Source organism: Podarcis erhardii, assembly GCF_964252035.2.
Source record: "Podarcis erhardii genome assembly, chromosome: 12".
Classification (NCBI taxonomy): domain Eukaryota; kingdom Metazoa; phylum Chordata; class Lepidosauria; order Squamata; family Lacertidae; genus Podarcis; species Podarcis erhardii.
In genome coordinates, this window is record NC_138513.1 from 17,747,832 (window position 1) to 17,761,396 (window position 13,565).

The 13,565-nt window shown below is 43.1% G+C and overlaps 1 protein-coding gene across 2 annotated transcripts in view; it reads right to left on the reverse strand.

Moving 5' to 3' along the window:
• MYO3A (myosin IIIA) overlaps positions 1 to 13,317 on the reverse strand; it is a 104,509-nt gene extending 91,192 nt beyond the window's left edge. For both annotated transcript variants that reach the window (XM_081834182.1, XM_081834181.1), the window contains exons 1-2: positions 13,139 to 13,317; positions 11,357 to 11,491 (exon numbers count right to left, since the gene is read on the reverse strand). In XM_081834182.1, coding sequence (XP_081690308.1) covers positions 11,357 to 11,491; positions 13,139 to 13,306 — 303 coding nt within the window. In that variant the 5' untranslated portion in view covers positions 13,307 to 13,317. The remainder of the gene's footprint in view (positions 1 to 11,356; positions 11,492 to 13,138) is intronic.
• Positions 13,318 to 13,565: the final 248 nt, after the last annotated feature.

Here is a 13,565-nt window from a genome sequence, read left to right on the forward strand (position 1 = left end):
CTAAGCATCTACTCTACACAATAGGCAGACTTCTGTTCTCATGAGTACACTTCAGCTTCATAGGAGCTACTTGGTGTTTTACTACAACTTTAAAATCCACCAGCTGGAGCAAGGCGCAAGACACATCGCCATAATATTACTACCACATTTATATCCCACTTTCCTTCCAATGATCTCAATGAGGCCTACCTACATGGTTCTCCCTTCTCTCCATTTTATCATCACAACAACTCTGCAGCATAGATTCAGCTGAGAGACAACAACTGGCTCAAGGACACCAAGGGAATGGCACACAGGTGTTGAACCCTGGTTTCCCAGGTCCTAGTCCAACACACTAACCACTACACTGGCTCTCTTCAGAACAGGGTTTTGCTTTTGGTTCTAGAGCTGAACAGAGGTTTCAGACTGGATTGACAATGATCTGTAAAAACACTTTTAAAAAACCCATGTAATAGAACTCTCAATGCAATTTTCCATTGATAACAGATCACTTCTTTACAGTGCCCTCTGGTGCCACATTTTTATAACACATTTTTTATGTTTTAACTGACAAGTGTAGATGAGTCCATAGTCATTATACACCAGGCATGGCCAAACTTGGCCCTCCAGATGTTTTGGGACTACAACTCCCATCATCCCTAGCCAACAGGACCAGTGGTCAGGGATGGTGGGAATTGTAGTCCCAAAACATCTGGAGGGCCAAGTTTGGCCATGCCTGTTCTACACAAGCACAAAAATTGTTCCTGGTTACAGCAAGATTTTGTTAGATCATCAGTCTTAGCTTGGAGGGGGAGTAGCTCGTTACTGCTATTATTAAATGACCGGGATTCTAAAATTCTTGCTTATCTGCTGCAAATTACCCAGAACTCCTTTATCAAATTCCTATAATTATTCTCCAGTGCTTTTTGGGTAGAAAATGAGGTGTCAGTACTCATATATTAGGGTGTGGGTGTGTGCTGCGAATGCCAGTACAAAATGGCTGCCATAGGCTGTGAAGGAAAAGAAGCTGATACTCCATACCAGAATACTGTCACAAAAAAGAAGGCCAGCCTTCTGCCCACCTCTTTTCCATGATGAATGGGATCAAAGATGGGATCCTTTCCCCAGCTTTAGATGGAGATGCCAGGGATTGAACTTGGGACCTTTTGTATGCAGAGTATGTCCTCTACCACTGAGCTACATTCCTTTTCCAAGATGAACTATGTATCACACCTCAAAAACTGGGAGCTTTCACATAATTTTAACAAAATACCCTATGCTGTTTTTGAGGAGAACCTGAGGAGATCCCTTATGATTTAAGACATTGTGCTTGCAGTTTAGGCCACTATGTAAGGTATTCCTACTTATTTATTGCAATGGCCCATCTAGAAGGAAGTAAGAGCTATGTTATTCAGCCAGCTCACTTGTTTGTTTTGACCTTTGGTAGCAGTTAGCAGGAAACTTGAGGCCTTGCACGCAAAGAGATATAGGCAATCACTAGAAAAAGTGGCTCCGTTTACCCTTTCCACAGAAATACTTGACTTATTTACCTAGATTCTCATGTGGCAGTCTGTTTTAAGGACAGCTGAATGCTTCATTAATTGTCCATGTTTATCTTGTCATACAATCGATGGTGAAACCAATAAACAAACTGAAACTCAATGGAAGTTTTGCAGTCCTGTGGGAATCTGTGGTGTATCGACTGCCCATTTGTCAAAATAATATGCTGAGGTTAGCTCTGTGCTCTTCAGTGAGGCTCTGTTGGGCGTAAGCCATCCAAGGACAGGGCTTCTCATCAGTTTAAATATTTGCAGAAGGCCTGGCCCTTTCATGAGCCACAATGAACACTCAATTCAGGTGAGGAATCAGAAGTGGTGCGTTACCAGAACAAGCACATATGCAATCTCCCATCCACACAATTGCTCCTCACTGATGGGTCTCTTTCTCTTCTGACTGAAGACACATACCCCTCAAACACATACCCTTAACATGACACAGTCCAAATCTGGGACGCCATCTTCTGGGTCTGCATTCCCACATGAATCACATGACCCATGCGAGATCCCAAGCCCTGGAAAAATGTTGATGTTTTTCAGGCATGGTACCCCAAAATGTGTGTTTTGGGTCATCACATGAGATTGTGGACCTGAAGAAACTGTGTTATGGTGTGCCACCCAAGATAATGAACCCCAAAAATCTGCAAAGGCTGGCAGCAGCATCAACCCTGCCATGTGAGAATCCCTTGCAGGCAACCACAGTACCTGGAGACAGACAGTCAAGTCGTGTATTCATAGCTGTGATCAGAGGAGAAATGACCACTGGGAGGAGCGCAGAGCGAAGAAATGTCATGGTGCACCTGCAGGAGCATAACTGGACACCTTCATCTGCCCCAGTTGCAACAAAACATGTCTCTCCCACATTGATCTCTACAGCCACAGCAGGCGCTGCAAACATCCAACAGCTTGACCACCTCCAAAGGCGCAGTCCTCCATTGTCTCCCAAGACAATGGATGCCAGCCATCTTGGGTTTACATAGGAACCTAGGAAGCAGCCTCACACCAAGGAAGAATGTTGGCCCATCTAGTTCAATACTGCCTTCACTGACTGGCAGTGGCTTTCCAGGCTTTTAGGCAAGGGTCTCTCCCAGGCCTGCCTGGAGATTGAAGCTGGCACCTTCTGCATGCCAAGCAAGTGCTCTACCATTGAGCTGTGCCCCCACCCTTTTAACACTGAGCATAAATTAAAGGTTGGCACGCCAAGAAACTTGTTAACCATACAAAATAAACACGCCTTTCACAGTATCTTTCTTAGTATCTAATACTTTTTAAATTATTATTTGATCTTCCTATAAACTGGCACTTTTGGAGGTGCATAAAATGAAGGCGTTGAAAAGCAGTTGTCAGGCGAAGTTAATATCACTGCGGTCCTCAAAGGAAGAAGCCGAAGCACTCTTCAGCACACGCAGGAAGAAATGTACACAAAGATGTTTTTTTGCACAGTATCCAGCACATTTATTTGTAGTGAAATTCAAAACATAATGGAGAAGGAATATTTGGAAGCATAGTCCTCCATGTCCTTTTTTGAACTGGGCAAGCAGCACTCTGCCTTCCCCGGGTTAATATAAGCCTTGTTCTATTTTCTCCACAGCCCAGGGAAAACCTCATGGGCAAAGTGTCCCCTCCAATTTATTTTTTCTGTTCCTATGTCTATTTTTACTAATTGTGTCAAGACACCATGACTGTCTTTGTAGGCACAGATCAAAGGTTAGGTCTTTACAAACACACAACAACACAACACACACAGTCAACTGTCTAAATTGGTGCAGCTGAACATACAGCAGTTTAGCAACAATATCCATGAAAATATGACTGGGGAGCAGAAGGAAATGAAAACAACAGAATTCACCCCCATTTGCCTAAAATATTCTGCTACGCTTATGAATCACCTCTGAATTGCATTTGGGGAGGGCAGTGGGGAAGAGCACAATGGAACTCTTGCTCTGAGCCAGCAGACTTTTATATAACTATGAACACGTGTCACAATCCTAATCTGAAACTCACTGAACCAGATGTTAATGCAACCACTTGCAATGGTTTTTAAATCACATATTCCCAGTAACAGTTATCAACAGAGAGGGGTGTGGTCACGCACCTAGCTGCTCCCAGTACCAGGGTCAGTGCCACTGCCACTTAGTGGAAGGGAGAGGTTGGCACTGGGTGGACGCATTGGCAGGAGCACAAGGGAAGCCATAGTCATATTCTCCTGATATATGAAGGAACAGGGAACAGGTCTGGGTCCACTGACCCAAGCCCCTGTGTTCAACTGAAGGTCTATGGGCTCATCCACACTTCTTCTTGACCCATGTCTAGAAAGCACGTGTCCAAGCGGTTTTCTGTTTTCCCACCATTTCCCCCAGGAAAACCTGATGGATGTTTGCTCCTATTCAGTGGTAAAGATTGGGTTTTCCTGGGGGGAGGGGGCAGCAGGGCAACAGGAAGTCTGGAAGGACCCTAGGTGTGACTAGGGATGCTGGTCTCCTGTTTTTGTCTGGGTCTAGGCTCTTTTTCACCTTTGGCTTATGTTTGGGTACCTGGTTCTGCTTCTCTTCCATCCTCTGCCACATGTGAACTCCTTAGCACTGGGACTAATGATCCTTGAATCTACAGGCACAGCAGCTTCCTAATGCCCGTGTTGAGTCATTGGTTACCTGGGGTGAGAAGAGGCCATGTGCTCTGCTAATAGAAATGTGCCGCCTGTGTTACAGATGAATGATGAGTTAAAACTGCAAGATGAGCTGGATGATTTCGAAGATGGGGTTGCAATTTAAAATGACACTTGGAAGCACTGGAAGCAAGGGCTCCATTATAAATTTGGTCATTCAAAAAAATCAAAAAAATCATTTGTTCACTTGCTTCTCAATTAGCCCATCACTGAGCTATGCTAGACAGGCAAGGAAGATGAGACCCATAAAGCAATAATTTTTCTTGATATTGGAGGGATGTGGGAAGAGGAAGAAGTACTGAGCATCAGACATAAGAACACCGGAAACTGCCTTATCCCAAATCAGACTATTCACCCATTTAGCTTATATTGTCCATGCTGAGAGCCGCTCTATAGGATTTCAGGCAGAAGCCTCTCCTAGCCCTTTCTACAGATGTTGCAGATTGAACCTGTGACCTTCTGTGTGCAAAGCAGAAGGCTGAAAACTGACAGCCACTTACCAATTTCTCACACTAGAAGCAGTGGGGATGTTCTCCCAAGCTTGGCTTGTAAACAAACTTCAGGAGCTGCCCACCTCAAAACCAAGGTGAGTTCTCCAGCTTGTAACCTGTAGGATGGCTGTAGCGCTCCAGATGTTGCTCAGAGGGGTTCCCCCCTCCACACACACTCCCCAAAATTAGCTCAGGGGGTCAGGAGAACCCATAGATCAGCACTTGGGGGGTGAGAGGCGTGGGGGGGTGTCATTCCATCTAGCAAGTTGAAATGCTTGCCCAGACATAACATTTATCATTGCTTGTTGTTGATTTCTACCTAAAGTTCCCAGCACCCTCAAACTCTTCTTTGTGGGGAAAGTCATGTGCTTTACATGTAAGAATTAGATCAAATGTATGCTGTTTGGATCTCTATTTAGCTCTTCAATCCTTCCAGAAGTTCCCACTGAGAAGTAGTTAGAGGCCGTATCCAGGGACTGAATTAAAGAAAAAGAGACCAGTCATCTTGTGTAGCTCAAGTTGTAACTTTGAAAGATGATTCAAGGATTCTAGGCTGAACTACACCATAGACCTTGCATACATTTGCCAAGACATTTTTATTTTTATTTTAAGTCTGATCTTCTTATGGCCAGCATTAGAATTTGCATTTGTATAAGCACATGAAAATATGCAAATTTAGTCTGACCACTCCTTACAACATTTTCAGCAAAGGGGTCTTTTTAAATGTGTTGCTCATCATCTCTTCTCTCACTGTGGCATTAATGTATACATTTATATATACATATAAATTCAGAACATGTTGAATTTTATTTATTTAAGATATTTATAAATTATCCTTTTTCCAAAGGAGTTCAGTGTAATGCACAACAAACATATATAAACACCAGAACACAAGCAATAAAAATATAACACTGAATCAGCAACTCATCAATACACTGATTCAAATATTGCTGCTGATAGTGTTTTGGGGCTTACCTGAGAAGAGCTCTCTACAAGTCCCCCCCCCCATGTTGAAGCAGACACCCCACCAAAAAATGTTGTGTGCTGTTCTCTCAACCCACACAACAATAATAAAAAATAAAATCAAATAAATAAGTAATGCAGTCTTTTCCATCTTTTGTGAAAAGCGAAATCAAGCTAATGGGAAATATTTTTGGTCAAAATATATTTAAAAAATTGTCGAGTAGCACCTTAGAGACCAATAGTGCTAAAATTATAGGGGGATCCTGTTTAGCAGCATCTTGCATATGATGTCATTGTTACTTCATGTGACCCACCCACCCACCAAATTGGGGTGATGCTGATATGAATCTGGGCCACGGAGCCAAAAAAAAGTCCCCTCTGTATATTTTAAGGACTCCTGACACAAAAACTTATACAGACAAATAGGTCTGATCTGCCAGTTTTCTTACCTCTCTCAAATCTTTCAGATCAATAGCCCACATAGTATTAAAGGTAAAGGGACCCCTGACCATTAGGTCCAGTCGTGACCGACTCTGGGGTTGCGCCACTCATCTCGCTTTATTGGCCGAGGGAGCCGGCATACAGCTTCCGGTCATGTGGCCAGCAGGACTATGCTGCTTCTGGCGAACCAGAGCAGCACACGGAAATGCCGTTTACCTTCCCGCTGGAGCGGTACCTATTTATCTACTTGCACTTTGACGTGCTTTCGAACTGCTAGGTTGGCAGGAGCAGGGACCGCGCAACGGGAGCTCACCCCGTCGTGGGGATTTGAACCGCCGACCTTCTGATCGGCAAGCCCTAGGCTCTGTGGTTTAACCCACAGTGCCACCCGCATCCCATAGTGTTAGTGGAGGTCAAATGATTTCTATTTTTCATAACCCAAAACTTTAAAGTCTGCACTAATGAGCTATCACTCTGAAATCTGGCAGGCTTCACCACCTCCCTCAGAATATATGACCATGCCTGCACATTTCATCCACTTCTGCCCAAAAGGAAGGGGGAAGGCTAGAGCTATTTTGACTCCCCATAATAAGTGATGAAGGGGAAGAGACCATGGAGCTTCCTTTTTCACTCAGTGGATTCAGATCCAGACACAAGATCAAACCTGGCTGAACCCAGAGTTCTTTAGGGTGAAGAAGACTGATTCTCAAACAGCTGACTCTGGACATAAATCAAATCTTGACACTAGTAGGGTAGATACCTTAGAACTTGTACCTAAACTTTCATCTGGCTTTTTGCTTTTCTACATGATGATGAAAACAAAGTGTTAGGCCTTTATTCTGTACCCCAGGGTAGGCAACAATTTATGCCCTCAGTCTGCTCAAGCAAGGGATTGTAATATGTAATTTTCCCCAGAAAATTACGAGTATTTACCAGACCTCAGTATTCTAAAGCCTACTTGTAGTCACAAATCTTTGATCTTGCAGAGAAAGGGGGACATAATTTTAAAAGAGCGGAATTACTGTAATTGGGAAGTAAAAAAAAGAGGCATTACGTGGCTCATTATTAGAAATGGCTAAATCAAGGCTAGTTTAGAGCCGTAATGGATCAAAGAAGGCAGAGCTGGATTGAAAGGAGCAATTATACAGGGCAGCATGGAAAAATACCCAGGTCTGAAGAGTAGGAAAAGGCTCTCTTATATTGGCTTGCACATTTATTTCCCATACACGGCTTCTTTTGAAAGACAATATATTATGTAGTATAATTAGAGCACGCAGCCAAAAGCAAAGCAGCGCTATTTTCAGCGCTATTGCGGTGAGCAGGCATAAGGGTTCCTTAGTGAACCATTTCGTCATTATCGATAAAGCGGGTTCAAGTAACCTGCTTTTTGTTCACATTGTTATTGGGCTATTGTTTCCACACAGGCGGTAGCACAACTGATTAGGCCAAGGAAGGAGATGTACAAGGAAATGTAGTAGATAGAGGTGGACAGAAGGAAATGCAATGCAAAATGCAAGCAAGCATTTATAGCAGAACTCTTGATTTTAAGTAAAAGAACAGATATTTACTTACTAACTTACTTACTTACTTACAACAAAGTCACCTGTTTCCATTAGGTGGACTTGATAATATGAAGCAGGTGGGAAAAACTTCTGCTCTCTGGCAAGTCTCATGAATCGAGAAACTTATAATAGTTGAAGCAGGCTGCTGCTACCTTTGGTCTTCATAGATCTGGACTGTTTTGCACACTATCCCAAACAGGGTTGAGACTGAACAGAAGCAACATGTGATGGCTCTCTCATACATATACATATACATATACATATACATATACATATACATATACATATACATATACATATACATATACATATACATATACATATACATATACATATACATCTTGGGGAAAGGCAATAGCTCAGGGGCAAAGCACCTGCTTTTCAGGCAGAAGGTCTCAGGATCAATCTCCAGGCAGGGCTAGGAGAGAACAGAGAATGAAATCCTGGAGAGCTCCAGAAAATACTGAGCTAGATGGGCCAATGGGATCTTCCTATACTTCCATGCCTGGCTTGCCACAGGCTGCGAGCGCCACCATTTATTTATTTTGCAGATATATAAACTGCTTCATAGCCAGAAGCTATCAAAGCAGCATATAATGAGGTTTGAATACGTACTATAAAAGCAGTAAAACCACTTCTGCAATTAATATTCAATAAGTCGACTGGGACACGCTTCGGAGAAACCCTTTTTAACCAATTTATTTTACAGACAACTGTGGGAGCTTATGAATTGGGGGTTTCTATTCTGAGAAGGACCACTTACCACTGTTCTGTTTTATAGGCAGCCGAAGGTTTTAGTTACCAAGTTCAAGGGGAAAGGGGAAAAGACTATAACTGCATTCTCCAACCAAGTGTGCTCCAGATATTTTGAACCACAACTCCTATCATCCATGATCAGGTTGGGGAAGTGTGGAGTAGAAAACTTGCAGGATGGGTAGGAAGCGAGTCACAGAACTTGGTGGAAAAACATTCTTATATAACCAGGGATTATTCACTGCTCCAAATAAAGCACACCAGTTTACACAGTGATGTTGGCCACATAATAAGAACCAAGGTGGTTTGCATGATTCTTCCCCTAATCTATATCAATTCCGACTCCACACACATATTCTAAAAAATCGCAAGGCAGGAACACTCTGTGGCCTCCATAAACTGGCTTGTGAGATCTGAAGCACAGTTTCAGCTATGCAAATATTTAGATGTCTCTGCATATCAAATAGTGCGCAAACATCCCTGTAGCCCATTGTTAATTCCTCACAGAACATTTGTTCCATTTATTTTGATAAAAACCAAACTCACAACTGATAAAGTACAGGCCTACTGAGGAATTCACAGTTAAATTTAAATATTTATACATCTCTCCTGCGGAATTAAATGGGAACAAAATGCAAACGCTTGATGTTAACTCTTAAAAGAGAGCGGGGGGAGAGATCAAAGCCGAATAATATAACTTAGTATCACTTCAGGCAGGGCTTTAAATTAGCAAACACTGCTGCCAACTGGATCACAATAATCCTCCATGATAATTATTCTTTGGGATTAGTAGTGTGTGTGGTTAGCATTATTAATTAACTTCAAAGACTGCTGCAAGGAAGAATTCATAACGCAACACTTATCAGGGCAGGCCTGCAGCTGAACTACAAAGATGAGTCATCGTATTTCATGCTCTCCATTCTCAGGGTTCAGGCTATGAGCGTCGATGCAGCCAAAACAGCACCATCCATGAACGAGAGGGAAGCAGCAAAAAAGCTCACAGGAAGCCAAAGCTTTGTAGAAATCATTTGGAAAAAATCAGGGGGAATAAACCCTAAGGGGGAGGGGGAACTCTTCTCAAAACATCCTAGTGGGGACTGAGCATGCTCAGTGGCCCTGGAATGCTGACTCTTGCAGGTGTGTGTGTGACAGAAAATGGGGGAGGAGGGAGAATGGAATGGAATACCCGGGTAAAGGGCATGGCCGGCATCTAAAACCGAAGCACAACATTTTGCTGCTGGCCTCACTTGCTTCCCAACAATAATATAGTAAGTAAAATTGTGGGAGTTAATACGCCCACCCTTCAGAGACTTCCCTAAATGTCTAGCAATTGTTTTCCAAAGTCAACATGGGCATAGCCAGGATTTATCAGAAGGGTGGTTATTATGGGGGGGGGGCAGAACCGAGTTATCTGTGACACAATTGGTCAGTTAGTTAAGTATTTTTATTTATTTACTTGATTGGGGGGGGGAGCTGCTCCTCCCCCACCCCCACAAGTCAATGGAGCAGCTGTATAACTCTCATTCATTGAAAATGGGGTTTTCTGCAGGAAGATGTCTATGGATGCTGCTGCAGATTAACAGCTGACTTGCAGGGCCAAATCAAGACACTACTACTGTCACATTAAATAGCAGCTTAGGTGCTCAAAACAAAGCAGAAACAGTCTTTCCTTGGCTGTACTACAATAGCGAGGCATGAAGATGACAAGCAGAGCTGCCAGCAAACTCTGGCATTTCTAGGTTCTCCCCCCAAGATCTGAGGTGCCCAGTCACTTAATCTTTATCTCACATGAGATCAGCCGATGCCTGGAACAGGCCAGAATATTTTCCTCAAGTCTGTTGGCCCTCCCCAGAGTGCTTCTCAAGAAGACACTGGGCTTGCCCTAAGCTTACAGGGCTGCATTGATCTGCTGTGTTCTTCTCACTGTGAACTGGGCTTCTCTGCTGTCATGAAAAAAGAAAGGTGAGGCTCTGCAAGGGCTTCCCTTCAAGGAAAAGCCCTTGCAAAGCCTTGCCATAAGGTGGTAGGAAGCAAAATTTAGCAAGGGCCTCTCCTTAAGGAGAAGCCCTGGTTGAATCTCCCGTCCCACCAGGTGGCAAAGCCGACTTGGTGAGAGAGGGGAGGCATTCTAGAGAGCTTTGCTACTTAGGGGTGCAGGGGAGACCAGTGGCAGAGCAGAGTTTCTATGGCAACAGAAGTGGCAGGACGGACAGGATGCTGCCTCTTGTATTTCCACCGCCTGAGGTGACTGTTTCACCCCACCTTGCCGGTGAGCTGGTTCTGGCTATAAGCCAGAGTCTCGGGTTACAGACGCTTCAGGTTACAGACTCCGCTAACCCAGAAATAGTATCTCGGGTTAAGAACTTTGCTTCAGGATGAGAACAGAAATTGCGTGGTGGCGGCACAGTGGAAGCGGGAGGCCCCATTGGCTAAAGTGGTACCTCAGGTTAAGAACAGTTTCAGGTTAAGAACGGACCTCCAGAACAAGTTAAGTTCTTAACCCAAGGTATCACTGTATCTGCACATAAAACCATCTAAAAGCCATCATAAACACAAATGATCACACAGGGAGTGGTACCAGAGACTCCTAAGGCATGCCTTAGGCTATTGGGATATGATGGGTCCTGAAAGTCAATTGGATGTAGTATCTCAGGTGTAAGCAAGATGGCATCTTCCAGATGTTTTGGACTACAACTCCCATCCTCCCTGACTATTGGCTACACTGTCTAAGACTGATGGGAGTGGCAGTCCAATGGCATTTTAAGGGTGCCACACAGTCTACCTCTGCTGTATCTAGTAAGTGCAATTAGAATAATATCCTGTGACACTCAAAACTATTTAGTAATGACATTGAGCTTACTCAATGTTGGGGTGGTCACCCCTGTTGGGGTGGTCACTTAAAAACCAGAAGGAGAACAAAAACCAACCAATAAGCAAAGCTCCTACCTCCAGAACCAGCCACAGCTGGTCTCCATCCTTCACATCTTTCTTGTAATACAGTCCATAGAACTTGACGACATTTGGATGGTCAGAAAGAGCTTTCAAAATGTTGTACTCTGCTTCAATTTCCTCATCAATGTCCTAGTAACATGGATGGAAAGCAAAAGAAACAGTGAGTTAATGGAACACCTTGTGAACATGTTTTACGGACAACATGTAATAATATACTTATTAGGTATACTTATTGATGTACAGTTAAAAGGTTTCGCACTGCATAGAATCTGAAAACAAATCGGTCTTTTGAGAAAATACTGAAAGATTAAAAGAGAAATTGGGGAAAAGATTTCTAGCCATAAGTATCTGAAGTCTGAGAAAAAGTATAACCTGAACTCAACACTTCTAGGGGCTTTCCCCCAGTGCAATCCTGTACACATCTGCTCTAAGTAAGCCCCACTGAGTTCAATGAGACTTATTTCCTGGTAAGTGTGTATATAGCTGGAATGGGAGACCTGTGGCCCTCTGAATACTGTACCCAACTCCCATCAGTCCCAGGCCAGCATGGCCAATTGGTAGGAATGCTGGGAGTTGTAGTCTTATGACACGTAGAGGGCACCAGGTTTCTGATCCTAGGAAGTAAGGCTTAGTGCATTTGCTGCAAAGTCCCTTTAGAAGCCAGGATGGAGGTTTTTATAGAAACTGCAGCCTATAAAACAATTGGATATCAATAGTTGGATACTGATAGCATTATTCCTGTTTTTCCCCATCGCAGGCTACAAAAAGGGGGTCTCTTTGAGTTCCAACTCACATATTCTTAGTTTTGCTAAGAACGTCCTCTCTTTATATTTCACATATCTTAAAACCGCTGTAAAAATCAAGAAGCATTTAGAAAAAGAAAAAATCAAACCTACAAATGAGTTAAGTCAGAAAAAAAGTTAAATTGATAGCAGTCGCTTGGCTTTCCCCCCGTTAGTTATTTCATTTCTTCAGTTCAATCCAGTGCAGTGTTCTTAAAGAAAGATGGAAATTTTCAAGCACCTTGTTTATTGCAATGGCTCCCTCTTCAGACACTCAGGATTCCTTCAGTTTAAGGAAGCGATATAATCTATGCGGTCAAACTTCCACAGATGAGGGCATTACATTCACAGTCCATGAAGCATAAACTATGGACCAGTTGGCACCTGAAACCCCACCTTTCTCAAACAGCAGCCAGCATTTCAAGAACATAAGGGCTTTGTGGCAAATTTATGAAACAACAGAGGAAGAATAAGCTAGCCAATAAAGGCAATGAATATATTGTTATAGATGGGAGACACCCACCTAAACACTATAAATTAATAAATGGTAGGATTTTGATTATTTGCTGTATTGAAGGGAAGACTGGAGGCCAGTGGAAAAATACAGGCTAAGCTTTCTTACAAAGATACATTAACATGTCAAAAGGTGTTGGTGGCCCATTTAGGAGGAATCTTGGGCCTGGGCAGATAGAAGGTTGCCAGGGTAACTGGGTGTAGGGTGACAGGGAAAGAATCTTTAGCAAGGTGTGCTGGGAAGATGACGGGGGAGAACCAACAGTGGGCTCCATCTTGGGCAGGCTGGCTGAAGGCTAGCTGGGGGAGATGACTTTGACGCCAGTGCTGCACTGCTGTGGGGAACAATACCCTCTTGAAATGATCATGCTGTAAGATCTGGACTCCCTCCATGCAAATTGAAGTGTAAATATGTGAATAAAACATAGCTCTTAAAGCTACAACAGTCTCTAATGTGCCTCAATTCTAAAAGTAAACTTACGTGAACTGGATCCAAGATTTTGACTGCAGCTTTGCTCCCATTTTTCTTGTTGAACACCTTGAAAACCTTGCCATATGTTCCTTTGCCAATCGTCTCAACTATTTCCCAGGTGTCTGAAGGATCAGGAAAGCTGTCAAATATGATCGTTTTGCCAGTTAAGGGCAGCATCTCAAACAGCAACTCCTGGTGGGAAAAAAGAATTCTGCATTGAAACCATCACTGAGAACAGTCGTCCCAGTTACAGAGGGAGCTGAACAGAAATGTGTTTATTCATTTCACTATGTTTCAAAATTAATTTTTACCAAGAAATATTTGTAATAAAAAAAAGTTTCAAAAGAGTAAGAGACATAATTTTAAAATCTCAGCTATTTGGGGCAAAATTCACGTCATAGTGCCAAGACAACACTAGAACCACATAGTACAGAGG